This window comes from Natator depressus, chromosome 7 (genome assembly GCF_965152275.1).
Source record: "Natator depressus isolate rNatDep1 chromosome 7, rNatDep2.hap1, whole genome shotgun sequence".
Lineage (NCBI taxonomy): Eukaryota > Metazoa > Chordata > Testudines > Cheloniidae > Natator > Natator depressus.
This window is the reverse complement of record NC_134240.1, coordinates 4,371,268-4,398,527: the sequence shown is the minus strand read 5'-3', so window position 1 is coordinate 4,398,527 and position 27,260 is coordinate 4,371,268. Positions and strand designations below refer to the sequence as shown.

Here is a 27,260-nt window from a genome sequence, read left to right as displayed (position 1 = left end):
TATTGTATTTTATTCCCAGAGGCTTTATTTTGTGTTTCATTACAGTTGTATCTGGGCACCTCACTAATATTACAGAGCTAATCCATAAAACACTGCTAGGAGGTAGACAAGGATTATTGTCCTCAATGTACAGATGGGGAAACTGAGGCACAGAACTCTTAAGGGAATTGTCCAAGATCATACAGGGAGTCTGTGGCCAAGACAGGTCTAGAACTCAGAGCCCCGGTTCAATGAGCCTTTTTCACAAGACCATCTTTCCCGAAGGTCAGGACTGACGTGCGTTCTTACAGCTATTTAAGGAAAGGTAATTGAGGAAACACTAGTCTGTGTTACAAGTGGTTTTGAGCATTGCTACCACTAATCTCATTTTCATGACACAAAAATTAATACTGGAGACACTTGAAATAGTTAACGAATACAGCTGTCCTAACACCTCTAGAGATATCATCCATCGTCATCACAGCCAGTAAAATAAAAATTACAGAGACATATTAAAAAGACACTCCCAACAGTCTTTTAAATCACAATCAGTTCCCAATGTAAAGGAAATGGGCTCACCTCCAGTAAACCAGCACAGCAAGAAGAAGAATGAGGCACACAAAGGTCAGGGCTGACACCACAATCAGAGGGATGATCCATTCCATTTTGCCAGGAGAAGGTCTGGTTGCCATACTGGAGCTATTCTTGTCTGCTGTAATGAACATAATCAGTACCAGTAAATAGAATGATGCTACAATGGCTACATTTATACACAAAATTAAAACTGCCGTCACTCCAGTTCACATGATGTGAGCAAATAATCAGAGAATGGACCTTCAAAAAAGCGAGTCGCTCAATTCTTCACTTTCATATAAGCATTACAGCATGAAAGTATGGTGCCTATACAATGCATCAACTGGATTCTACTACTGTACCTAGTTGCAATCTTAACTTTACTTACCCACAATTTTAGGGCCAGATCCTGCAAACAGGATCCAAGCGTTATTCTTACCATCATAAGTCATTCCCCCAGTTCAATGAATTAAGAGCTCTGCTTGGTAAGTAAACTTTGCAGGTTCATGCCCCTTGTTTGTAAGTGCTTTGGGGCAGGGAATGTGTCTTACTCTTTTACAAAGCTCTATGTAAAATTTACTTTAATGTATGCATTATTGTAATAACTGCACTTAGAAAAAACCTCAACCCATTATCAATCCAGTAGCATGTCATAATGCTCGGTGAATTGTTAAGGTCAGTTGAGTTAGTACATACGAAGGTACTTTTAGAACATTGATTATTGAAATGGGTGGACAGATGGAACCTGTTGCAATCCACTGTGGAAACCCTTACTTCTCAGGTTTTATACAAAATAAAACTATGGCAAGATCCTGGCAGCTGATATCAGGATGAGTCAGCAGAACTAACACTAGGATGATAGGGCCTTGCATACACGAAAGTAGAGGCCTCAGTCAGGTATTGGGACCTATTGTTCTAGGAACCGTATACACGTATAATGACAAGAGGGACCCCGTCCCACGATAACTTACATTTTAAGGAGCATTCCATATTTCAAAAAGCCCTCTAACTTGTGCAAATTCACGAACTGTTGAAAAGTGAAACTTTTTTGCACAATAGCTTAAGTGAAAAATTATTGGGTGCAGTTTCTGTCATTCATTTTGCATTCCTTAACAAACAGCCTGCGGCTGTTCCACAAATGTCAATAAGAAGCAGCAGGGTAAGGAAGATTGTAAATGGCCTCAGATCAGAACAAAGATAGAAAAATACACACTTGACTTTTCGTTTATTCCCTCTCACCCCAGCCATGTGTTTTCTCTGACTAGAACAATTCCATGCCCTTGTTCCGTACTGTATTATCATCTCTTCTGAAACAGCAGCAAATCTTACCAGAGAAACATAATTGCCTTTTCACCATAGGTAGGCAAAACACGGATAATTGGATGTCACATAATATGAAGTCATACTTTATTTTAATAGCATTTAGATTGTACTCCTCCGTAGGCAGGAGTAAAATTCAAACAACATGGAAGTAAAGGTTAATTGTAAATGCTTTTGCCAGACGGCTGAAAACAGAGCAAGACCATAGGCTGCTCCAAGCCCAGCAAGAAATCTTTCTAGTTTGAAGAAATAGGCTGATGGAGGTAATGCCCTTTGGCAGGCAAGCCTAAATGAGGTGCTAATCAGAGGGATTTTGGGGGGAAGAGAACGTGTACTGAGTGCAGAATTGATCACAAGAGAGATGAGTAGCCAATATCATTCCTAGTCTCTAACCTCAATAAATAAAGGTTGCAGAGGGCACCGGCTTCTTGCTAACTTGTCTCAGAAACATTATTCACAGTTTTTATTTAGAACTTGTGTGTGCTATGCATTAGAGCTTATCGTCTATTTCACATTGTCTGCTTTAGTCATTGCAATACACTAACAGTGCACCACGATTAAGATATTTGATTTCATTTAGTAGTTGAAGCAAGAACAATCTTTTCATCAGTGGAACTCAAATCGCTTTAAAAATAATTAAGCATCACAACTCACTGGGGGGTGGGGAGGAGTACTACTGTGTGGTAGAGAAGAGCAAATTAAAACATATGGTCCATTAAAATTTACTAGGAAAGTGAAATACCACCAGTAACCCCATGCCAGATAGAATACTACTTCACTTCTTTACTACAAGGTGTGTGTTCCATACATGATCCTCTCCTTATCTTTGGCATAAAAATGTATATTTCAGTTTGCATGAAATAATTTACATCCCTTAGTAAACACATCCTGACTTAGAGTTTTGACACACCGTAATTAAGTACAATACTTTTGTAATATTCATTATGCTTCTTTTATTTATTCTACTGGGGAGATTGTGCTTATCTGACCTCTCATACCTGTCTTGCCACGGATGTGAAAAGAAGAAAGAGCTCAATCTGTCAAAGGTAGCACAATTCACTGATGCTGATGGCTGAGGCTGAGATTCCAAGTGGAAATGGCCAAGCAACAATCTGCCACTTGAGAGCGAAAATCAGTTTCTTGGTTTTGAAGAGAAACTTTAAGTGTTTTTAACTGCTTAAGCGATGTTTGGAGTGAACTTAAATAAAAACATCAGCGACAGTTGCTGTAAGATGAGTGTTGATGCTCGAAGACTTTAGCAGTACATCTGGACTGCCAGCAGGTGCCTTCTTCGGTACAGGGGAAGAGAAGCAGATTATAAGACAGCAGGCTGGGTAACAGGAAAAAATTGTCGAGGAAATGATACATTGAAAAGAAAGATACAGAGCTGTATACTTCTCTGCACTCGGCCTTTCAATCTTTCATTTTTAAACTGAGAACACCAAGCAGTGGTAGAGCAAATAATGTACCCTTGTTGTAACTGTGCCCAGGATATGCCTTACTTCGGCATAAAAAAAACAAAACAAAACAAAAACCATGGACGAGGAAACTCCAATTTTGCTAAGAAATGTAAACAGTTTCCAGTGGCATACGTCATTGTTGAATTAATTCAGTTTGCCTTTTACTGGCTTGGAATTCATCCCAGTAGGAAGGCATAAAAACTATTATAGCATATCTGCTTCAGGAAGCCCTACACAACATGAGCTCAGGCAGTTCAAAATCCACTTTTCAGTGTGCGGAAGGGTGTAGGTAGACATAACAATCACTGTCTTGAGAAACACTTATTCAGCACTTTCATCTATTTCAGGACCTGGCACAGGAAATTGGAGCGAGAGAGAACAACAAAGGGTGCTTTGGCATGGGGATTTACTGACAAAGGTCAATGGGAGAAAGAGAAATTCTACAGTCAGAAAATTCTAGTCTCTAAAGCTTTCTCCCTGAGAATATAAAAATGTTTATTCTCCAAAAGTAATGCCACTTGTCACAATAAGCAACAGTTGCTGGTAACATATTACCTACCTTACCTATGCCTTGCTGAAACTTCCCCTTTATCATCCCTTGACACCGCATAAACCTCCAGTGCAGACAAAGTTCTGTTTGTCATATAATTTTAGATACAGATAACCAAGACAATAGATATGTTCTGAATCCAACAAAATGTCATTGTTCCAACAGAGCTGTCTCATATCATCCACTCATTCAAATGAAAGGCAATTGTCAGTCATTCCTTTGAGTAAACGAGACTACACGCTGATTCAAAATGGTCAGTTAATAGCACTCAAAGATAACGTCAGTCATTCTAAGTGTGGAAATGTGAGACGTTTTTAAAATGTTTTTAAAAATATCATCATGCTGAAAGTTTTTTACTTATTTATTTATAGGCATTTCTTCAGTGCTCATTTCTATTGACTCCTATAACACTTAAACGTGTCATTTCATTATTTAATAAACTAATGTTGATGACCCATAACCAATAAAGTCCTCAGGATTCACACTGTTCTTCTGAATAAGATCTCCTCGTGTAATCCAGTTCTTCTATTTACCAGCATTCAAACCCTATTACTGTATGCTTCTACAATTTGCCAAGCAAAGCAGCTCAAGAGTCACATGAAAATACAACTTAATAATTCTTGCACATATGGAGAAAGAGAATTATACAGATGTTTAATTATCCTAATGAGATTATCCCCAAAAGGCTTTGGTAACCTCAGCCCCAGTGAATATTGTTCTGAAAACCAAAGCACTGAAGTCCTATAGTGAGACTAAAAAAGGTTTAGCATGCCTAACATGATCTCACTATAAAGCCCTCTTGTGAGTAAACTTGTGTGAAGCTTTGTAACCCCGTAGGGAATAGGGAGGAGTTCCTATCAAATGGAATCCCACGGGGCCAGCGTCGAGATCTATATTGTTTTCAAGCTATGCTCATGACCCAGTCTAAAGCATCAACTGGAAATATGTTAAATTTGTTGATGACAGAGGTGGAAAGTGAATATATTATCTTGTATCAAATAGGATTTGTTTAAGCTTCCAACATGGCAAATCTAAGTTCTGCTGATTAATATCAGCAATTGCATGTTAAGACTGAATCATGCTTTTTTGTGCAGAATACCACTGTAATTGCAGCTCCTTCTAATTTCTAGATTTAAAAAATCCTGAATAATTCTGAATAGCTGTGTATTTTACAGTTGCAGATCAAGATACAATCAGGCAAAAAACACAATAGAGAGGGATGAGCAAAAAACTGAAACAGGAGCATGTGAGCAAGCACTCAATAGCAGAAGGAACCATTAACGTTGGCCAGTAACACCAGACAAGAGGGGGCCAATGCCATTCAGAATATAATGACATGGCCCCAGGAAAAGTATGTATATGTGCGTGTGAAATAAGCGCTAAAAGAAAATGAGCCTTCCTGCACTAATTGGTCTCTCTTTCCCCATAATTTCTCATGCGTTCCCATTCTCCTCTAGTCAGCTGTGCTTCCCCTCTCAGTTCTCTCCTTACACACGGCTAATTTGGTCCCCTATAATTAATTTTGCAAGTGTACATTGTTATAAAACAATGTTCTACTCTTTAAAATGATACAATTTTCCACTCAAAAACCCCATCAAAATAACTTGACAGCGAATTTTGCTTTTCGGGTTCGCTGTATAAATGAAAGCATCCGAAAAAAGCTGCTTTGTCCTCTAGAGACCATAATCAACTGCACAGACTTTCCTTTTTGCACGTCTTGGGAGTGCTTTGCACGTTTTTTTCACCCGTACTAGTTCTCAGCAATGCTTTAAGAAACTTCCTCCCACCCCAGTCACCTAAGGATGCTAAGTTTCACAAACTTTGATCTAATGACATGTTTATCTCAGTGTTCCAAAAGCCACGTAAGGCCTGCAAACCACTAGTTGTGACAGTCGTGTTTGCTCATGCAAGGAGTCTCACTGAAGACAACTCATGCATGAGCAAAGGATGGGTCTCTTTGCATGAATGAAGGGTTTGCCAGGACCAAGGGAATAAACGAGGTAGTTTTAGGGCATTTGAGTAGCGTTTTGGGTGTGTTGTGTATTGACATGTGTACTTGAAGACATAATTGAAGGAAAGCTAAGGTGAGTTTGCATTTAGTGCTGGGAGTGGTCAGTTCCACTGTCATGCTTCTCCACAGTGGGAGTCCATTCCACAGCCTAGACTGGGGTGGGCAAACTTTTTGGCCTGAGGGCCACATCTGGGTATGGAAATTGTACGGTAGGCCATGAATGCTCACAAAATTGGGAGTTGGAGTGCGGGAGCGGGTGAGGGCTCTGGCATGGGGCCAGAAATGAGGAGTGGTTCCCGGCCAATGGGAGCTGCAGGGGCAGGGCTTGGGGTAGGGCCCCCTGGCTGCTCCTATGCATAGGAACCGGAGGGGGGACATGCTGGTGCTTCTGGGAGCTGCACGGAGCGGGGCAAGCCCCGGACCCTGCTCCCCGGCTGGAGCACCGGAGCGGGGCAAGCCCCGGATCCCGCTCCCTGGCAGGATCTCGAGGGCTGGATTAAAACGCCTGGAGGGCCGGATGCAGCCCCCAGGCCATAGTTTGCCCTCCCCTGGCCTAGACTCAGTTCCTGGGAAAGTTCCATCTCCTGCACTCGCTAAGTGCAAAGTTTCATCACCCCAGTCAGAGTGTAGTGGTCAGGGTTATAGAGTAAGGGGAAAATTATCTCTCCTCCCCCGTGACTGCAGTGCTTATGACCCTCCTCCTCCAGCAAGGGCAGAGCAGTGCTCTAAGGATCCTCCTGGGCTGAAACCGTGGGGCATCGGCGCACTCAGCTCCCACCTTTGACGCGGGAAAGTTCATTCGAGAGTTCCCCACCCTGAGCCTGGGGGATGCCATAATACCCAATGCTCCGCTTTCCCCTCACAGGAGCAGCAGGGGACTTTCCTCTCAGGTCCTCGCTCAACAACAACAACAAAAAGGTATTCAGCTGCCAAAGGGCTCCCTCCCCGGGTTGCACACAAATGTTTCCTGGAAGGGATTTATCCCAAGATTCTTTCATGGTAGGGCAGGGTGTTCAGGAGTCCAGGGCCCATCCTACTCGCGTGGTTACCCTTCTTCCCTCACCCGCAGCTGGGCATTGCCTCTTCAGCCTGTGACTCCCCTCCCATTCCTCACCCCGACCCCCTGTGTGCTCTATGTGGAAATCAGGATAAAAAAAGGAAAGCTTCCAAAGGTGCAGAATCTCTTCCTGAGAGAGAGGGGAGCTCTCTCCCTTTCCTCTTCCGGCTTGGAAGAGCCAGGCCTCCTCAGCCATTTCAGTTTCAATTATCTGAACCTACTGAACAAATTCCTGGGGAACCTGCCCTTAGCAAGCAACCAGTCCCTGAAGTCCCTGAAGGAGGCCACTGGAACAAAGGTTCACATGATGACACGAAGGAGGACTTAACTGAGAAGATGCTGAAGAATAAGTCTTTTCCTCTCAGCCAAGATATACAGATATATAAAGGGATCCAGATTCTAAGTCTTCCATCCCTCAGGGCTATGACAAACACTGCAAAACTCCCTCAAGACACAGCAAAAAAGAGTTGGTCCTTCCCAAAGATTGACTCAATGGTCACTAGGTTTGTGACAAATCCCCTGGTGTTATTAGAGACTAACATTTCCCCCTCAGAGCTCAGGGACAGAAAAGGGGACTCTACCTTAGGAAAATGGTGTGAATTGACCCTTAAAGGTCTCTGCATGTCTCTCAAGGTTCACCTTTATATTTCCTCTTCTGCAGATTCAAGAACCTAGCAGCTTAACACCATCTGCCTATGAAGTTGAAAAGAAGCTAAACCTCCCCCTGTTCTTGAACGAATTTGTCAGTGATGCCACCAGAGACTCAATTAAGATTCCAGCCTGGGAGATGGCAGGAAAATTTGTCACTCATCACTTCCTCTGGCTAAGACCAGGGTCGGGAGACTTTGGCTCTAAAGTCTGACTCACAGCCCTCTCCTTACAGATATCCTGAGTCAGAACTTGAAGGACACAGCTGATCCCAAGATGTCACTTTCCTCACGCCAGCATGGAAAAACCTCAAACCATATTGGCTGCAACTTCTATAGGCTGATTGTCCTTTTCTTAAGTCTCCAGGAAGATCCATTACATGTTCTGTCTTTCCAGATAGCCCACAGACAACTTCCAAGTGAACAGTGCCCACAGACCTGATAACTGATTAGCACAAGCCATGCCGGACTCTCTGTACTGCACCTGAGCGACTTCCTCTCCTCCATCCTGAGATTCCTCGAGGCATATGGGCTCTCCGTGTGTCAGACAGAGTGGGAGCAAGCCATGTCAGACTAGTGAATCCTATCCATAATAAAATATGGCTGTGCATTAGCGTTTTCTCACCTTCCTCACAAACTGCAATGGGTCCCTTCTTTTCTTAACCCCCCCCCACTAACACCCCAGAAAAACTAATGTGATAACAAACCATATGTCCTCTGATGGACATCGGAGCCATCTGTCCATTTCCTCTCTCATTTACATTACACTGGCAGTAAGCCATCAGGCTCTTTGCTAAAGCTTGCACAAAGGACATGAAATTTGGACATTCAAGGAAATCAGGACATTAGGTACTGCTTACTAGGGGGAGGGAAGAACCCAATACCTCTATTCAAGAGGCAGATTTGCCTTCACAGAGCAAGCCACGTGGGCTCGAAGTGAGATTCCACTGTGCCCAATTCTTCCTACCTTGAGCTCTGACTCAGCACTGCAAAAGGCAGCCAGAGCGCACACGCTCATTCCCAACAAAAAGCAGACATGGCAAGGTGGGTCCTGCGGGCTGCCTACGCAAGTGTTTTAAAGCATGTATGGTGGGAAGAGCTGACTTTGAAGAAAACCACCATGTGAGACCATGGAGTAGAAGAAAGAAAGCTAGAAAATCAGCAGAGTCTGCATAAAAAAATGTCAGCCAAACCGGGGTCAGAGCACGACCGCTCCACTGCTGCTCGTCTGGTTTCTTGCAGAACAGTCCTGAGTTGCAGCATTAGAGTCGGATCAGCATTTCTATAACAAACATCATTCAAGGTTGGGGGGAGGGGGTTGATTTTTTTAAAGTTAGCCGTGAAAATTGATTCTGAGCTGTAACTTAGCATAAAAGGTCTGGATTTTAATCTTTATAAATGTAAAAGAAATAAATATTTAAGATGCTTTTTCACAGTATTCTAACTCCACAACAGCTTTGCTGGAAAAACAAAATTACTAAACATACTATAGGTCTGCAAAATAAACAGCGATTTTTAAAAACAAAACAAACAAACAAACATCATTTTACAGTCCCTCAGACAGTCATCTCATTGAAACCTCAGTGGGAGACCAAGGTAAACCCCGTAATTGGATCCACATGATCCACATCCACCTGTGCAGAACCCCCTTAACTTCCATGGACTCTGTGACATACAAAGGGCCGTCTCTGTGGATCAGGCTGGAAGATTGAGGCCTGTGAGTGCGTGGTGAGAAAGAAGCCAGCCAGATATGCTGGACCTAAGCAGTGAAAACCTTATGCATAAATAACTTCATACATATGTCACAAACTGCTTATGAAAAACAAATATGCATAAGACAGCGGCCATTGTTCAAAGATAATTTCACAGTTATAGGTAGCTATATTAATTTCTACCAACAAAACTCCTAAAGCAGCCAACCATATTGGAGGCTAATTTCTTGCCAAACTTCATTTTCCAGCTAGAAGCACACGTTTTTAATTGGATGCTGGGTCATTTCCTAACACAATAACCTCCCTCCCCTGGGTATCCCCCCCGCCCCCCCAGAATTCTAACATCATTTGTGGGCTAAGTCCTGCACTGACTTACCCTATTGCTGCTAATGGGATCATGTGGGGTGTCAGTCAGTGAGGAATCTAGTCCCTATAACTTTTTCAACGGGATTCTGAAATAAGGCAGTAAACACAGCTCCCACTCATCCCTCCCCCAGGATCACTCACCTGGGTTAATGGTGATAAATCTGTTATCAGATGGATTTTCCTCTGGAAACCTGCGGTCGTTGGGAAAAGCTTTTCTTGATGTTGTCTCTGGTCCCTTTGGGATTTGCCCTACATAATGTTCATTTGTGAATGCTGGTGGCACTTGGGTGGAGGGCAGAGGTTGGGGCTGAGTGTCTGTTTCAGTAACCCTCTCTTCTTCAGGACTCTTATCTGTTGGGAAAATGTTTTGCTCTTGACCAGGTATGGTTTTATTTCCTTCCTCCTCTACAGTTCTATTAGGGGAAATGGTCGTTAGTGTGGTCTCAGTGTTATTTTGTACCTCGGCAGCCTCTGTCACTGCACTCTTCTCTTTCTTTTCCGAATCCTTTTCACCCTCTTCATCATGTTCCCTTTCGCCATCCTCACTTTCATTCTTCTCATCCTTTTCTCCTTCCTCTGCTCCTTCATTGTCTTTTGTCAGAGCGGAATCACTGTCCGGTCCTGGAGAAGATAAAGCCTCAGGAGTTGTAAGCACTGGCCTAACTGACTGTTTGCTGGTAGAAGCAGCACTAGGAAGGCGGGTTGGCCACACAGTGCTAGGAAAGGAGGAAATACCGCCACTACTAAACCCAAGGCCGGCAAGCAACGTGCTGGTCACCACGGAGGCCACGGTTGCTTGGCTTCCACTGGATGAAGGTCCCATTCCAGTTGCCATTGAAACAAAGGAGAAAGGAAGACCAGAAGAAGTCCAGGTAGAAGATCCAGAACTGATGGGAGCCATGTCAGCTGAAGAAGCAGGAGAAGCTGTAGGCTTGAAGACACCACCAGAGGGGACAAGGGAAGAAAACACACCAGAGAGAGTGTCAGTAGGGGTACCCGATATGTTACCTCGGCTCTTTTTTCCTTTTGTTTTCTTTTTCTTTCCAAACACTCCATTCTGCCCATTATTCTGTTCAAATGAGACAAGTATATTTATACAATAATCTGGAGTCAAATCTACCCAGAAACAGCACAAGCACAAGCATTTAAAAAGTCACAAGGCAAACGACACAGATTATGTCAACCAGGCCTTCTGGTGCGATCACAGACCACATACACATACTCGAGTTAGCTTTGATGAACCCATACTGTACAACCCCACGTGGGACCCTGGGTAGGTACCTGAGCAGCCATGCCATGGCTTCACTGCTGCTGTTACTCGAGCTCGCTTTGATCTAGCTGGATCAAAGCGATCTCGAGTTATGTCTACACCAGCTGCAGTGACATCTCTGACTGCCGTGTAGACATTCCCAAGAGAGGCAAACGTTCTTGCATTTGCCATTTCCAAACAACAATTACAGCAATACCTCATTACTCTTATCTTCGTTTTATACTCGACCTCTCCCCTTCCATAGCGACTTTTGAAGAACATTTCCTTTCGGGAGGTGGGGAGGGAGTATATTTTAAAAAAGTTTAATGACTTTCACTATGCCAATTCTCGAAACCGTAGACTAAAAAACGTTTAAAATGTGATTTCACGTACATTTTACCTTAAAATAAAAGCGGTGTGGCAGCAGCTATTCGAATGTCCCTAATTTTGTTATAACGGGCCTGGTTCCTGCAATCAGATCCAAACATGTGGCACCCTTTGCTGTCACAAAGAGCCCTTGGGTCCTTCCATACAGATCTGATTGCAGGATCGGGGGACTCAGTTGCTATTCTTTCCTAATCTTGTTAGTTACCCTGCACAGGTTGGTGTTATTCTGCTAAGGTGTGGCACTATGGCACAGCTTGGCATCATCATCCTTCAAAAGATCTCAACTGAGACCCTGGCTGTGCACCCACACAGGGCAATACAAGGGCATACAGGGCCTCCTTATTGCCCTGAGCTGGCTACCACCATCACCAGCCCTTAGTCCTCACCACAGGTTTCTTCTGCCCATCCTGCCCAACTCACTCTGCCCTCACAACTCACTGGCCAGCAGAGCCGAGGGTGGGGGTGGGAAGAGGGGGAGAGAGCAGCAAGCTGTACCAGAAAAAGGGCTGGCACAGTTTATTTCCCCAATGCAGCTAGAGGGAAGCAGGGGCTGAATTGTGACCCAGAGTTGCAGCTACTCGGGCTGTACTGCAAGGTGATCAGCAACCCTAAAATGATCAACTTTGTACACATATGATCTATCCAGAATAAAACCTGGCTAAACGTTTGAAAACCATTAGATGAATTTCGCTTTTACGGTGGCTGCCTGTAGTGGTGATCACCCTGAAGACACTGAAGTTCGCTGATTTGTCCAAAGACACAGAACAATTCTGTGGAAGAGCCGGGATTAGAATTTAGTTCTGTGCTCAGGCCACTGGACCATGCTGCACTTACGCTTCATGTTACCAGTTCAATCAACAAAAATAAAGTGGAGGTTATGCTGCAAATGCATTTATGAGGGACAGCAAACATAGGTAACATGGGCACTGATCTGAACCTTCACCCAACCCATAAAATGTCCATGACCCCAAATATTTTTAGAGTTTTAAAAGCTTAGTATATTTAGACATAATACTTCTGCATCCCCGTGCTATTCCTGGTGTCAGCCAGGCCAGGAAGTTGAAATGCTGCAGCAAAACAAGAAAGACTGCTCTCATGTTCTTTCTGACCCAGCTGCAATCACAAAGAAGTGGAGATCTCAAGGGAGAGTCTGTTCTTCTGAAATCTTGAGCTCAAACTTTAAATAAGCATCTGAACTTCTGGATACTTATCAATCTGAACCTCTATAGCTTTGAGAAATGTGCTTTTCTCTGGCATTCGCCATTAGTCTCAGAGCTGGGCTGAAGAAGTAAAAGTTGGCAGCAGATTTTGTATATCTAGTACATCTCTACATTATCCCTGAAAAATGTTAATCATTCTTGTTCAAGGTCTGTGTTACTGGGGTATTACCATTCAGAATTGGACTGAGTGAAACCAGAAACAAAGTACTTAGCCTAACTTCTCTAATTTGAATTCAGTCCATAAATTTGATTGACATTACAGCACTGTACATAACTATGTTCTTTCAGAACTAAAACAGCATTTTTAAGTAGTGTAAAATATATTCGTTTATTGCACTTTCTGGGTTTTGGAATATGAAATTAGAAGAGCTGTTGAAAGTTCACCTTAGTTAATACTTACAGCCTCAAGGAACATGAAATAAAGAATTAAAATAAATAGTTTTCTAAGGCCTAATTTACACAAAAGTAGATATTTCCACAGCATTTGAAGACTGCAGATGCCACATGCCAAACCACTGCCTGGTTCCTATAGCATGAACCTCTGTTCATTTAGTTATTAAAAGAAATTAAGCATATTCTCAGTCATCATTAGGATTACATATTTTCTCTCCAAAGAAAGCTTACAGAATCATGAAGCTATAAAGCTATTCCATGTGTGGAGACAGGCAATTAAAACTTTTGCTCACGATTTAAATAAAGTAACACCCTCCCAAATCACTACAGTAGATGTACAACATTATGCTGCCACCTGGTGGGTATTATGGCACAATTTACAACTGCTTTTACATTTGCTGCACTGATTTATGTCTACTACTTACCACTCCTGTTTTAACAATTCTGGTCCCCTCGAATATTCGAGTAGTGTTAGCTGGGAAACAAAGAAGGAAAATATTTATGTGAGATATCATAGAATCATAGAATCATAGAATATCAGGGTTGGAAGGGACCCCAGAAAGTCATCTAGTCCAACCCCCTGCTCGAAGCAGGACCAATTCCCAGTTAAATCATCCCAGCCAGGGCTTTGTCAAGCCTGACCTTAAAAACTTCTAAGGAAGGAGATTCTACCACCTCCCTAGGTAACGCATTCCAGTGTTTCACCACCCTCTTAGTGAAAAAGTTTTTCCTAATATCCAATCTAAACCTCCCCCATTGCAACTTGAGACCATTACTCCTTGTTCTGTCATCTGCTACCATTGAGAACAGTCTAGAGCCATCCTCTTTGGAACCCCCTTTCAGGTAGTTGAAAGCAGCTATCAAATCCCCCCTCATTCTTCTCTTCCGCAGACTAAACAATCCCAGCTCCCTCAGCCTCTCTTCATAAGTCATGTGCTCTAGACCCCTAATCATTTTTGCTGCCCTTCGCTGGACTCTCTCCAATTTATCCACATCCTTCTTGTAGTGTGGGGCCCAAAACTGGACACAGTACTCCAGATGAGGCCTCACCAGTGTCGAATATGAAGCTGAAAAAATGCAGTTATTCTTGCTAAACAATTTCTCTGAAATTAAAGGCGTCTAAAAATGTCAAAACCTTGAGAGCCATTGCTACTGATTCTTCAACAAAAAAATTTCAACAAAAAAACAACACAGACTCCAACAAGAGACTGCTGAATTGGAATTAATTTGCAAACTGGACACCATTAACTTAGGCTTGAATAAAGACTGGGAGTGGATGTGTCATTACACAAAGTAAAACTATTTCCCCATGTTTATTTCCCCCCCTACTATTCCTCACACGGTCTTGTCAACTGCTGGAAATGGCCCACGATGATTATCACTACAAAAGGTTTTTCCCCTGCTCTCCTGCTGGTAATAGCTCACCTTACCTGATCTCTATCATTACAATGTATGGTAACACCCATTGTTTCATGTTCTGTGTATATAAAATCTCCCCACTGTATTTTCCACTGCATGCATCCGATGAAGTGAGCTGTAGCTCACGAAAGCTTATGCTCAAATAAATTTGTTAGTCTCTAAGGTGCCACAAGTCCTCCTGTTCTTATTGCTGCTGAGCGTGCCTAGGGATTGCTATAGAGGAAACAGCGGCTGGTGTGTAAGATGGTAACCACAGACGAGTAAAAAAAATGTCTGAAGTGGCCTGATATGTACAACCAAATCCAAATTCTGGTCCCAACTACTCCAGCGTAAATTGAGAGTCAGGCCAACATTTTCAAGCTAAGGTGCCTGAAGTTATTCATCTAAATCCATATTAGTGCCTAAATATGGATTTACAAGCCTCATGTTAGCTACTTGGCTTTGAAAATGTTGGCCTTTGCCTACTGAGCCATAAAATATATGTTCTTACTCAACCACAAGTTAGGTGAAAATCTATGGCCCAGTTATGCAGCAGGTCAGACTAAATGATCATAATGTCTACTGACCTTAAAACATATTACATCGTTGTTCATCTCAATTTAGGCTGATATAAATGAAATCAGATTCCAGTCCCTGGTATTCAGAATTAATATAAGAGTGGCTAAATTTAAGGAATTGAGTTTGTCGTAAGCAATTATACATCCCTCAGCGACAGTGGGGGAGAAATTTATTCCAGGTTCATTTGTCATGCAACATGCTGTGTATTGTTTGTAATTAGGTACATGTTTATGGTTTGTTTAGAGTGTGTATGTGAGTGAGCAATGTTTCAAAATAAAACTTTAATAAAATACTTTAAAACACTGCCAGCCATCACGAAACAGGGTTTTTCTTATTTTCTTATTTATTTATAATGACTAGTTTATAAAGGGTGAAGGAAATATAAATTGTACGTCATCTGCTAGACAAATTAAATCACATATTAACCATCCCAATGTACTGTCCCGTCCCCCCACCTCCGCACACACATCCCACCAATCTGAGTGTATCAGTTTAAACTTCTAGATGAATGCAGGCTAGCATTAGCATAAACAACCAAACAATGCCAACAAGCAAGATACAGTGTGATAAAACCTTCTGAGGAGTTATTCTAAAATTTAGATTCTGGAGCCAGTGTAAAATTGAAAGAACTTGCCCTACTTTTTTGGAGGGGGGAGGGGGAATGGCTAAGGAGGGAAACACATCACCACCTGCCATTGCCATACTGGTGTGTGTATAGATCTCTTCATGTAATTGGGAAGCTGTCCAAAAGGCTCTTTTGCCTATAATCAAATGAGTATCATGGTCAAGTTTCCGCGGCTCAGTCTCTTTCACCCTTAGCTTAAAGAGCTGAGATGAAAGGTCCCCAGTACACAAACTTCTGATCCTGCTGGGCACTTAAAACAAAGACCAAAACTCTCCCCTCAGATCCACAGAGAAGATCCAGGTGCTCAGATACCACAGTGAAGTGTACAGTATACATTCATTAGACACTACATATGATAAAACCTCCCCCTCCACACTCGGGCTAGATGTGGCACTTGCAGTGACGACATAATACTGGAGGTAGGATGACTAGATGTCCCGATTTTATAAGGACAGTCCAGATATTCGGGGCTCCGTTTTATATAGGCACCTCTTATCCCCCACCCCCATCTCCATATTTCATACTTGCTATCTGGTCACCCTAACCAGAGACAAAATCAGCACCTTGTGGATCTGAGAAGTGAATCGTGACCATTGCCTGACTTTTCATAGACAGTTTCAGCTGTTAAGGATTATCAGATTATCAGAGGTTAGAAACCCCCATATTTCTCCAAAGGTCACCCTTAAATATGTCTCTGTTAATTTAATGGATAACTTCTGACTCAAGTGATTTAACTCTTTGCTTTTTCTTACGACTTGGATTTATAATTTTTAAAAATTAAGTTGTATTCCTGGTCTCAGACTTATCACACTACTCAGAGTAATTGAAGCAGAAATGTATGAGAGCTGAGAGTTTGACAAACAATTTTTGTCACCAATTTAAACTATCTTGGTTTTGTTGATCAATGAGACTGTGTTCAGGAGTAAGAATCTGTGCACTTTGTTGTCTTGTAAGGTTGGGCCTTCCTTCATCCCATACAGACACTAACCAGACCTAATCCTTGCTACATGTGGATTACAGCTACAGTAATTCTTATGATTCACAGCAGTGGGCTATGCTACCTTTGATTTATTTTTTTAATTAGGTAGCTAGAGGCTGATTTTAAATAAGGTTACATATATTTATATTCAGTCAGATTTCTAAAAGGCACTGACAAGCATGCTCTAAACTCAGATACAAAATTTAAACATAATTAAACAAAACAAAACAAACAAATTGGTACAATACCAACAAAGGATTCTCACAGCCATCAAAGCCAAGACCACACACAAATCTCCTCCTTCTGGAAAACCTGGGCTAATAAAAGGGACTTGCTATACGCTCCGGAGATCATCAAATCCAGGTTCTAAAGGATCACTCAGCGGGAGATGGAAAGTAATTATAGGAGCTGACAACCTATCACTGAGAAGAGTCTGCCAATGAGCCCTTCTCTTTTGAATGAATGTTCTGCTAACCTCAGCTGATCAGAGTTGGAAATTAGCACTGTTTATAACACCCAGACCCCTTGTAATATTATTCCGTGTACGCATTTTGGTCAGCAAAAGAATGTTAAGCAGGCAGAAAAAAATCACAATTTTAAACAGATGGTTTTTTTACCTTGAAAGAGCATTGTCTGGCTAAAGTCACTACGCATGTCATTTCGGCAAACTGCTTGAACTCTGAACAGATAAAGGATGTCAGGTGAGACATGGCTAATGATGGCTTTCTGTTTAAAAGAAATAGATATTATTCAGATTTTCCCCCCCAAAGGGCTCTCCATGATCAATTTGTACAATACAGAGCACTGTGCTAACACAGAACATGTAGGACAAGACTATTTCTAAAGGGCGACATTAACCCCTGTGCAGAGGTCCAGCTGCTGGCCCGTGCATTATGTAAGCTGCTAGACCTTAGCACGACTTAAATGGTGCACAGGGCTTGCGCTAGCTCTCTGCACAGGGGAGAATTTCACCTATGATGCATTAGCTACCACACTAACACACATGTTTGCGACTCCTCACTGCTCAAAAAACTGCAAGCAGGTTATTTGATCTTTTAAAAATTAAAATAAAAACGTGGTGGGGGAGAAAAGGGTGTTTCCCATCAACCGGGATATGAATATACAGCTACCGACCACCATAGTATCTAGGCCAGGAGCTTTATTCTGCAGTGAACAGCAGGGATGATTGGGGCAATTTGCTGCATATGGTGCCCCCACAGTGAATGGCTGCCCTGGGCTGGGAATCACCTTCCAGTCCACCATCACCATTACAATGTGAGTATTTGAATATGCACATGGATGCTCCGGAGATGCTGCCTGGCTACCCAGCCATTCATTCACTCTCTGTGTGCTCCTTGATCCCCTTTTTGCCAGCAATTGCTCCTCTCTGGGCTTTGCAGCAGAGGAAGTTAACAGCACTGAGTATCAGTGTAGGTCATTTGCAAGGCCAGTGCACTATCTTCTAGTCTAGTTTCAAATGTCTCAAGCAATTGGACTTCCCAATTTCCTCTACCACAGTACAAGTACTTTGACAGCAAATTATATTTCACTGTCAAAGGATGTTTTTCTGCCATGCCTCTCTCTTGGCCCTAACCTAAACTTTGGCTGAATCCTTTACCTCCTCCTTTACCCCTTTTCCAGAGCTGGGTTTACTGCCATTCACTTGAAGCTATCACTTCATTGAATTCCCTGCATATTTCGTTATTTTTATATAAAAAAGACACTGTATTTGTGCCCAAATTGTCCCTGCTGTTTAATGTACTCCATTCTCATTACTGATGAAAAAAAATCTCCCTTAAGCATGTGACGTTATGACAAGAGAGAGGTTACAATACATCACAACCTTCATAACCTTGAGTGTCTTTCAATAGATTCCTCTCTGATTTCATGAAGTACATCAATCCCTAATGTGACCTAGATAACAATGTCTAGTGGGGAAATTGAAAATATAAATGGAAATGAAGTAAAAGAATCTTCATCTGAAAGAATAAGAGAAGTATTCTTCTATAACTGATTGAATGGGCCCAGAGGACTGTGTATTTGAAAAAAAATAACAGTCATTAGAAATTTCTCTCAGTGCTCCTGCATTTTCCTCTCAGTGCTCCTGCATATACAATTACTGATTTCCTTATTCCAGAGACTTCCTTTGATTAACAATAAACGAAGGCCTTTCAAACCTGAATACATAACTTTGATTTTATATGCAAAGAATGTTAAAGACTAGTACAGTATTTGCTTCCACTTGGACAAGAATGACAAAGAGATCCAATCCTAAATGGAGCTGGTGGATTGGTATTTTCCACATTCACCTGAACTGTTCTGCCCTTCCCTCTATTATCTTACCAGCAGAGAAATCTATGTGGAAAAGGCACACTTCCTTTTTTCCACTGCAGCCTGGGCCACTGCATCCCCAGCTCCCAGGCCGGTATCTTGCAAACCCTACCAGGGACAGTCCCAATAGTCTTCAATGGGCTACGCACAATGGGAAGCACTAGTCCAGTAACAGATTTTGCATGATCAGTCCTTACTGTGAAAACAGTGAGTTGCACATAAGCCAAAAAGGTTTTCAGAGTGAGTGGAGCTAGTTCCCAAGCCAGCTAGTTTTCAACAGTCGTATATAAAAAAATACCTGCCTACCCATTTCCCTTTGTGCCCACCATGTGAACGATAAATTAACCCTCTGGTATACTGGGTGATGTGCTATGTAGAATTCAACTAGCAAGGAATATGTGAAAAGCAATCCACTGCGATTTAAAAAACTAACCCTTCATTTCAATATAACAAATGCTTTTGTACCCCACCTTCTCCTATTGAGGAAAGTACAGTGTAAGGCTAGCTTAAGACTAAGGTCAATTGCTGATGCTGTAGTTTTACCAGGTCCTTGTCACTGTCCTTGGTGAAAGTCTTCTCTTTTTCATCTTCATTTTTAGCCCAGCTGTAGGAGATCATGTAGTTCATAATGGGAGGGTGGTAGATGATCTCTGGTTGGTTCCAAGTTACTAGCAAAGCCGTTCTGTTCACAGGCTGCACTTTCATGTTGACCGGGGGAGTACTGCAAACTAAACAAAAGGGATCAGATATGAAGCTCTCCTGAAGAACAGAGAGAAACTGAATAGGAGAATAATTGCATTTAACATTAAAAAGCCAGATTTTTGACACACTTACCCAAGCTCTATAATATCTTACTCTATGTTACACTGAAACCAATGGGATTTTAACCACTTGCAGTTGCTTTCCTGTGCCAAGTGCAGGAAAAGGATAACAGACAATAGGGCCCATTATGTCTGTGGCTTTGGGCAAGTTGCTTAGGCCCAATTATTTATTTTACAAATGAGCACAAAATCTTCACTCCCCGGATGGGCCTACATATCCCGCCCTCTGCACGTTGAGAGTTCTGCACACCCACAAGTGCTCAGTGCACTTTTAAACCGTTGGGTCTTAATTTCCCTGTGCAACTTTCCTGTATTATAATTGCCTGATGCCTAAAATGGGAGCAATAATTCTTCCCTGCCTCACACAGTGCTGGGAGAATTAGCTAACGTTTGCTAAACACTTTGAAGATCCAATGCCCTATATCAGATCTAAGAGTTATTACTGGGACACTATATGGTTTCTTTTTTATGCCCACTAGTGCATAATAAACAAAGGGTATTTTATACTCTTCTTCACCTGCTTTGCAGGGAAACATAGACATTGCTTGTCATTCAAATGTCACAAAAGGAAGAAAGGGCATGTCAGTAACCAGGCACATAGCTCTTTGGCTGATGCTTCCTAGCTGGTTTCTGGGGGGAAAGCTGTGTGGAACTGAAGGGTTTCAGAGTAGCAGCTGTGTTAAGTCTGTGTTCGCAAAAAGAAAAGGAGTACTTCTGGCACCTTAGAGACTAACAAATTTATTTGAGCATGCTCAGGGGTCGCAGAGCATGCTCAGATAAATTTGTTAGTCTCTAAGGTGCCACAAGTCCTCCTTTTCTTTGTGTGGAACTGTTGACTGACTCCTGCTGCCTCGCTCTGGAAGCTGTGGCTTTCTAATCCCACCTCAGATATTAGGAAGGTGGAAGTTGCTCTCTGGCCAGAGTGTGCTAGGATTTGAGGGGGGAATGTCCAGGAGGGAAACCCTAGGAATGGCCTAGCTTGAGCTGAACTGCTTGTTATTTCAGCTGCCTACAAAAGAGGAGGACGGGGTATGGGCACTGACCCAGGGTATGCTCTATGCTGGTATGCACTCAAGAGCTCAGCCCATTCAGGATGACTCAAAAAAATGTTGGTCTAATAACTGAAATGTAAAGGCGTACGAATGGAGAACACTAGATGGCACTAATATGCTGTCTATAAAATACATACTGGTCTCCCGCTATAAGGGCTATATATTTTCCCAAGCTTTTAAAAGAGTCGTGATTAAAATATATAATTCAGGACAAATTCTCACACCCTCTTTCCAGATATAACCCTTGAGCCACAAAGAATTGCATGCTACAGTACCTCAATACACTCAGCAGGGACTAAGGATCTGGCCTTTGCTGACAGGAAAGGCTCAGGGTGTCACCCAGACCACTAAGTCTGTGCACTGTTTCCAATATTATCCTTCCCACTTCCACTTTCCACGACAAGTGAAAACACACCCATCTTAACTTGGCTCCCTGAGCGTACACATACAAACATTTGACTCCTGAAGAGTCGCAGCTGCACTGGGGAGAAAATGAAGTCTATTTCCAGCTCTGGGTTTCCTGTCTGGCCATGTCACGTGCTGCTGCATCACCAAACACCCGTGCTTTCTCCATAAAAACATGCTGCAAATGGCTAAACACGTGCATCTCCAGTATTTCCAGTGTGATGGACCTGTTAAATGTATCCTGTGCATTTGTCACCCTCGCTTTATAACAAACGGGTGCAAAATGAGAGAACAGAATCTTCTTGTCTTTGCGAGATACGCTTGGGAAGCAATTGATGTGTAGCAGTAGACTTTCCCCCTGCAAAAGAAACTGGCAAGTCAAACTCGTGGCCGTCTCAAGTGTAATTTACCTATTTGCAAATGTCCTGATTACTCTGAACGGAGGTGGCCAAAACTGCAGCGTTCCACAGGCAATGACACTTCCAGAAACCCCAATTAGGACACCACTAAGTCACTGTTCCCAAGAAACAGCTCCTCTCTCTCACCCTTGGCCTCTGTCTCTCTCCTCTGAGCCTACTGCCTGTTCCTCTCTCCTACTTGTGCTCTGTTCTTTCAACACTTAGCCCTGCAGCGTGAGCCAGTGGCTGCATGGGGCTCATGTGCCGTCTACCTATGTGGGCTAGTTTAGGTGGGGGCCGAGGCATTAACTTTCCCTTTCTGCAACACAAGCACCTCCGGTAGGTTTGACTCTATCCAGCGTCCAATGGAGCCGTCTAGTTCTCTCCAGAGAAAAAGAGAGCACTTAACCCATACAGTCCCCTTGACGATACTTGCTTTATCGTTCCATTCCATTCCAAGTCTTTTGGAACTGGGAGCATGCTTAGATCTTGGGAGCTTGTGTCAATCAGCTGCAAACACACTGTCCAGTTAAGTAGTGGCTAGTCTCAAAAGAAGCCCATCCAGGCCTCCTTGGAGTTTGTTTTACTGCAGCAAGGATTGATTTAAAAAGCAATTCTCCAGTAACCGTCACAGGAGACATAAAATAAAGGGACAACAGGCTAAATAGGCCCCAAATACTTGTAATGTCCCTCTAGCTTTTGTTGACTCGTCATTTAGAGACTTGTGCCTAAGAGCCTGACAGTGATCCTGCAGCCACTCTGTGTACGGAGCTGCCATTGTTTCCAATGTTGTGAACCTGAACCCTGATCCAGTTAAGCATAGTGCATGGCTGTAATCGCTCTAATGCCATTGCTGATTTCACTAACACATGTGATAAAAGACTCCGCTGGATCAGGCCATGGAATGGTTGGAAGATCAGGGCCCAGGCCCGCTATAAGGATACTGAATTCATAATGCTGCTATTTCACAGTAAAGAATATTCACAAAGTTTATGATTTAATAGGACTTTGTTCCGATTATTCCGGGGCACAAGGGAAGAATGTGTTATGATTATGTACTAACTAGCATTTTCTATTCAGCTTCTATTTTGAGGGTTTCTGGATTGATGAATGGGCAAAACAGGATTTTTTCCCCTTCTTGTTTATAAAATGAAACATATGGTTTATTAATTTAACCAAACCTGTTCAGGAAACAATGGAATCAAAAACATTTCATCTGATAATTCAATCTGATGATTTAATTAGAACAGAACATAATAATGTAGCAAGTGTCTGAAAGGAGAGAAAAAGTACATGATTTGACTGTTTATAAAACTATCCGCATTTTCTAGAGAGCCAATTTTCCTTTCCATATTGTGCGTGTCTTGCATTTTAGGAAGGAGAAGATTCACAGATTCTGGGTTTTTTTAAACCATATTTTAGGATGCTAAAGAGCCCTTACAAAGTGTAAAGCTTTTACCTTTTGCAAAGTGTAAAGCTGAAGGACAAATACAGAGAGGAGATGGGGAAAAATGTTTGTATGTTACTCTGGATTGAAACAGAACACACGAAAAAGAAACAAGATTTTTTCAGGCTAAATGAGCAAACAAGCCAGTGAATTGATGATTTCTTTAAAAAAAGCCATTTGACATTGAAATAACAGATCTCAGCTGTTTTAAGAGAAAATATTACCATGCCTTTCCTTCAAATTCAGCCATAATTATGATTTATATTACCATAGCACCCAAGAGCCACAGTCATGGCATCCGATGAAGTGAGCTGTAGCTCACAAAAGCTCATGCTCAAATAAATTGGTTAGTCTCTAAGGTGCCACAAGTACTCTTTTTCTTTTTGCGAATACAGATTAACACGGCTGTTACTCTGAAACCAGTCATGGACTGGGATCCCATTGTGCTAGGCGCTGTACTGACACAGAAGAAAAGATGTGTCCCATCCCATAGATCTTACAATCCAAGTATAAGACAAGAGACAGACAGACAGACGGGGAAGGCAAAGTAACAATGAGACAATATTGGTCAGCATGATAGGCAGTGATAAAGAGAGTATTAGGTCTTGGAATTGTTACAACACAAAACCACCACAGCCAGTCCTCATTTCCGGACAAATGTATCTTATATGGCTCCCAGCACAGGCTCTGAGCACCTGACAGTCTATAATGCAACACCCCTCACAATACCCCATGAAGCAGGCTGTGTTATTATCCACAGTTTACAGAAGGGGAACAGAGGTGCAGAGAGGCTAAGTGATGTGCCCGAGGTTACATGGGAAGTCTGTGGTGAAGCCGGGAATCAAAGTCATGTCTTCCAAGTTCTCGGCTATTACCCTAACTGGACCATCTCTTCCTCTCTGGGCCGGTGCAACAGGAACAAACAGAAACAGTGTCTGCCTTCTGTGTCCTCTGCAAAAGGGCAGTAGGAGGAGGATGACGGGGGGTCGCTCTAAGGGAAGGAGCTCTGAGTGCACGTGGCTGCTCTGAACTAACTGTGCACTGTGCAACCTCAGCTGACGTCTAGAGCTGATGGCAGCATTTGTGGTGGTTTCCTGGGGACTAGCCACAGCCTCTACACTGCAGATCATGGCCCCCCTGAGAAAAATGAGGTTTACGGCTGGCCTCCTTCCCCTAGCTTTCACTGAACTATGGAGAGATCCTGCTTTCCCCTTTCACTCTCAGGGGGAGTTCTGCAAATGTCCTCTGTCCACCCTTGCACACCACCACCGCAAAGCACAACACAGTCATATGCTTAATCTACAGCACCAGCCAGGTCAGCCACACAACAGAGAATTATTTCCTTCATATTAAAAGCATTCAAATGGTCTGGAACAAATACAATTAATGTAACATCTCCACACTCATCTCTCCCTTCATTTGATTTCTGCGTTGTATTTGGCTATGCAACTTCTCTGGGACTTTCCTAACTCAATCCCCATAGAGCCTAATCCAGAGGTCATGGCAGCCCTCCTCTGTAACTCTGAAGATGCACCTGGTTTAGCAGGAATAAGGCACTGATGTAAGACATACCTATGACTAACTATTTATATAGTATACTTGATCACGCAATGTGCTAGAAAGGTTTTAGCAGCCGAAGTTTGGAATAGGCACCTTATTCACAGGTAGTGACATATGAAGTTCTACCCTGATAAAATTTCTATGCCACACTGCACCAGCCTGCATTTTGCTTACGCTAGCCGTGTTACTGAAAAACTATTTAAGGAATGTTTTAAAACTTGCATTGAGTTTATTTCTTGTATCGCTTCCTCTTGTAAAGCCAGATGCCTTATACTTTGTCTTGGTGGAATTTGATTTTTATAATTTTGTCAGATAATATAAAAGTTTATTTTTAAGCATTTGTTTTTATTGATTTCAGTTTTCAGAGCCTTCCCCCCCGATTTTTATCAATTAAATTTTTCGCAGTTGGGGAAAGTTAGGGTGTGTGTGTCAGACAATGAGGAGGTCAGAGAATTTAATGACAGTAGATGCTGAGATTCAAAAAGTTAAACTTTATGACCATTAAAACACAAATTGTCAACACTGCATGTCAAAATATAGAAAGCAAATAGTCTTAAACTTGAATAAGCTCTCAAGCAGCGTTTTTCTTACTTTGCCTGTCTGTAAATTTGGATCATCATCACTGGAATTTTTTTTCTCAGTTTTTGCGTGTACAATGAAATTGAGGGTTATAGACTTTTCATGATAAAAATCGAATCCTTCCAAGCCTACTTGTACTATGAATCCAACAGTACAGGGCTGAGAGAGATCCATCAAAACCTAGAAATGTTCTAAGTTAGCTTTTCTATGCATAAAAATGTCACCACCATTATTTCTGGATGTACTGTGTCCTCTTTTGGGAAGCTGGGAATCTCCTCCTTCCCAAAGGCATAAATCGCTGTTTCTATTGCTGCAGAACTGGGACATACTGCATATTAAAGTCATGACATTTTTGTGCACAGAAAAGCCAGGGCTGGTGAAGAACGCAATCTTGCCTGTGCAAGGAAGGAGAGTCCTTGGGCAAGGGGACTTCTGAAGGAAATTCACAAGTGGATGGAGGAAAGGAGACATTTCTGAATCAAAATGATTTTAAAAACCTGGAGTGCATCGAAGCTGCTCAGAGGTTTGGTATGTTAGAATAAATCCTGGGGAGATGGATTAGCGGGCAGAGACAAAATGAAGTGCTACAAGACAAGGAATACATTTATTTTTCACATGGCTCTGCCGTTTAGAACTTAAATATTACCTCATCCTAAGTGGCATATTATACACGTGATTATCAATAGATACGTGACTACTTGTCTGTTACCAAATCACTGATAACTCGGAAGAAAATCATCTTGAATGCTTATGGATCAATGTCCTAACAGATAAAGCACAAGATGGGGTATTAGTTGGTGTCTGCTACAGGCCACAAAATCATATTAGGGATCAGCATGACCAGCACATTATGCACCTGGCTACACTGTGTAGGAGAAATACAGTGTGATCGCTGGGGACCTCAATTTGAGTGACGTATGCTGGAAGGCTCATGCTGCCAGTACTAAACATCATTGGAATTCCTAAACATCAGAGATGATAATTTCCTACCTTAAGAAGTGTGCATCTAACATGACAGAATTCTATATTAGGCCTCATCTTGACAGATAAAGAGGAACTGATCACAGAACTAAAAAATAATGGTAAGTTAGGTACAAGTATCATGACTTGATCAAATTTAAATGTGCAAACAGAATTAAGTCCAGACCAGTTTTATATATATATAAATATATGCATATACACATATACATGTATAGATGCACACACACACAGAGATGCTTTAAAAGGGCCAATTTCACAAAGCAGAAAACAACTATGAGCCAAATCTTCTGGGAGGAAGAATTTAGTCAGAAAAATGCGAATGATCATCGGGAATTATTTTGGAATATTTTACTGGATGCCCCAAAACCACCATTGAGGAAGAAGGCCATGCTACTTAAAAAAAAACAACCTGGTTTAGTGGAGAAGTGAAGATAGTCGATACAAAATTAAAAAATAATATACAGCAAATGGAAGAAAAGGGAAGTTGATAGCAATGAATATAGGTCAGAAGCTAAGAACTGTAGAAAATTGATAATGGAAGCAAAGGGGCAAGGAGAAATCTATGGCTGGCAGAGTTAAGAACAATAAGAAGGAGTTTTTAAAAATATATTAGGAACAAAAAGAACCCAACAATGGTACTGGTCCATTACTAGGTGGAAATGGTAGAATTATCAATAATAATGCAGAAAAGACAGAAGTGTTCAATAAATATTTCTGTTCTGTATTTGGGGGAAAACAGATGACATAGTCATAGCATATGATAACACTTTTTCCATCCCACTATTATTCCTGGAGGATGATAAATAGCAGCTACTGAAGTTACACATGTTAAAATGACTTGCATTCAAAAGCTTTAAAAGAGTTGGCCAAGGAGCTTGCTGGACCATTAATGCTGATGTTCAATAAGCCTTGGAACACTGGGGAAGTTCCTAAAGACTGGTAGAAAACTAATGTTGTGCCAATATTTAAAAAGGGTAAACAGGATGACCTGGATAATTAGAAGCCTTTCAGTCTGACATCGATCCCAGGCAAGATAATGAAGTGGCTGAAATGGAACTTGATTAATAAAGAATTAAAGAGGGTAATATAATTAATGCCAGTCAGCATGGGTTTATGGAAAATAGATCCTGTCAAACTCACTTGATTTTTTTTATGCAATTACAAGTTTGCTTAATAAAGGC

At 42.0% G+C, this 27,260-nt stretch overlaps 1 protein-coding gene across 4 annotated transcripts in view; it reads right to left on the bottom strand.

Moving 5' to 3' along the window:
* The window catches only part of PTPRG (protein tyrosine phosphatase receptor type G), a 619,877-nt gene that overhangs the window by 100,719 nt on the left and 491,898 nt on the right, over window positions 1–27,260 (bottom strand). For 2 of the 4 annotated variants that reach the window (XM_074957368.1, XM_074957369.1), the window contains exons 9-13: window positions 19,380–19,564; window positions 17,123–17,231; window positions 13,350–13,399; window positions 9,817–10,606; window positions 559–691 (exon numbers count right to left, since the gene is read on the bottom strand). In XM_074957368.1, coding sequence (XP_074813469.1) covers window positions 559–691; window positions 9,817–10,606; window positions 13,350–13,399; window positions 17,123–17,231; window positions 19,380–19,564 — 1,267 coding nt within the window. Of the gene's footprint in view, window positions 1–558; window positions 692–9,816; window positions 10,745–13,349; window positions 13,400–17,122; window positions 17,232–19,379; window positions 19,565–27,260 lie in introns of all 4 variants that reach the window. The other 2 variants (XM_074957367.1, XM_074957366.1) reach the window with 2 other exon arrangements.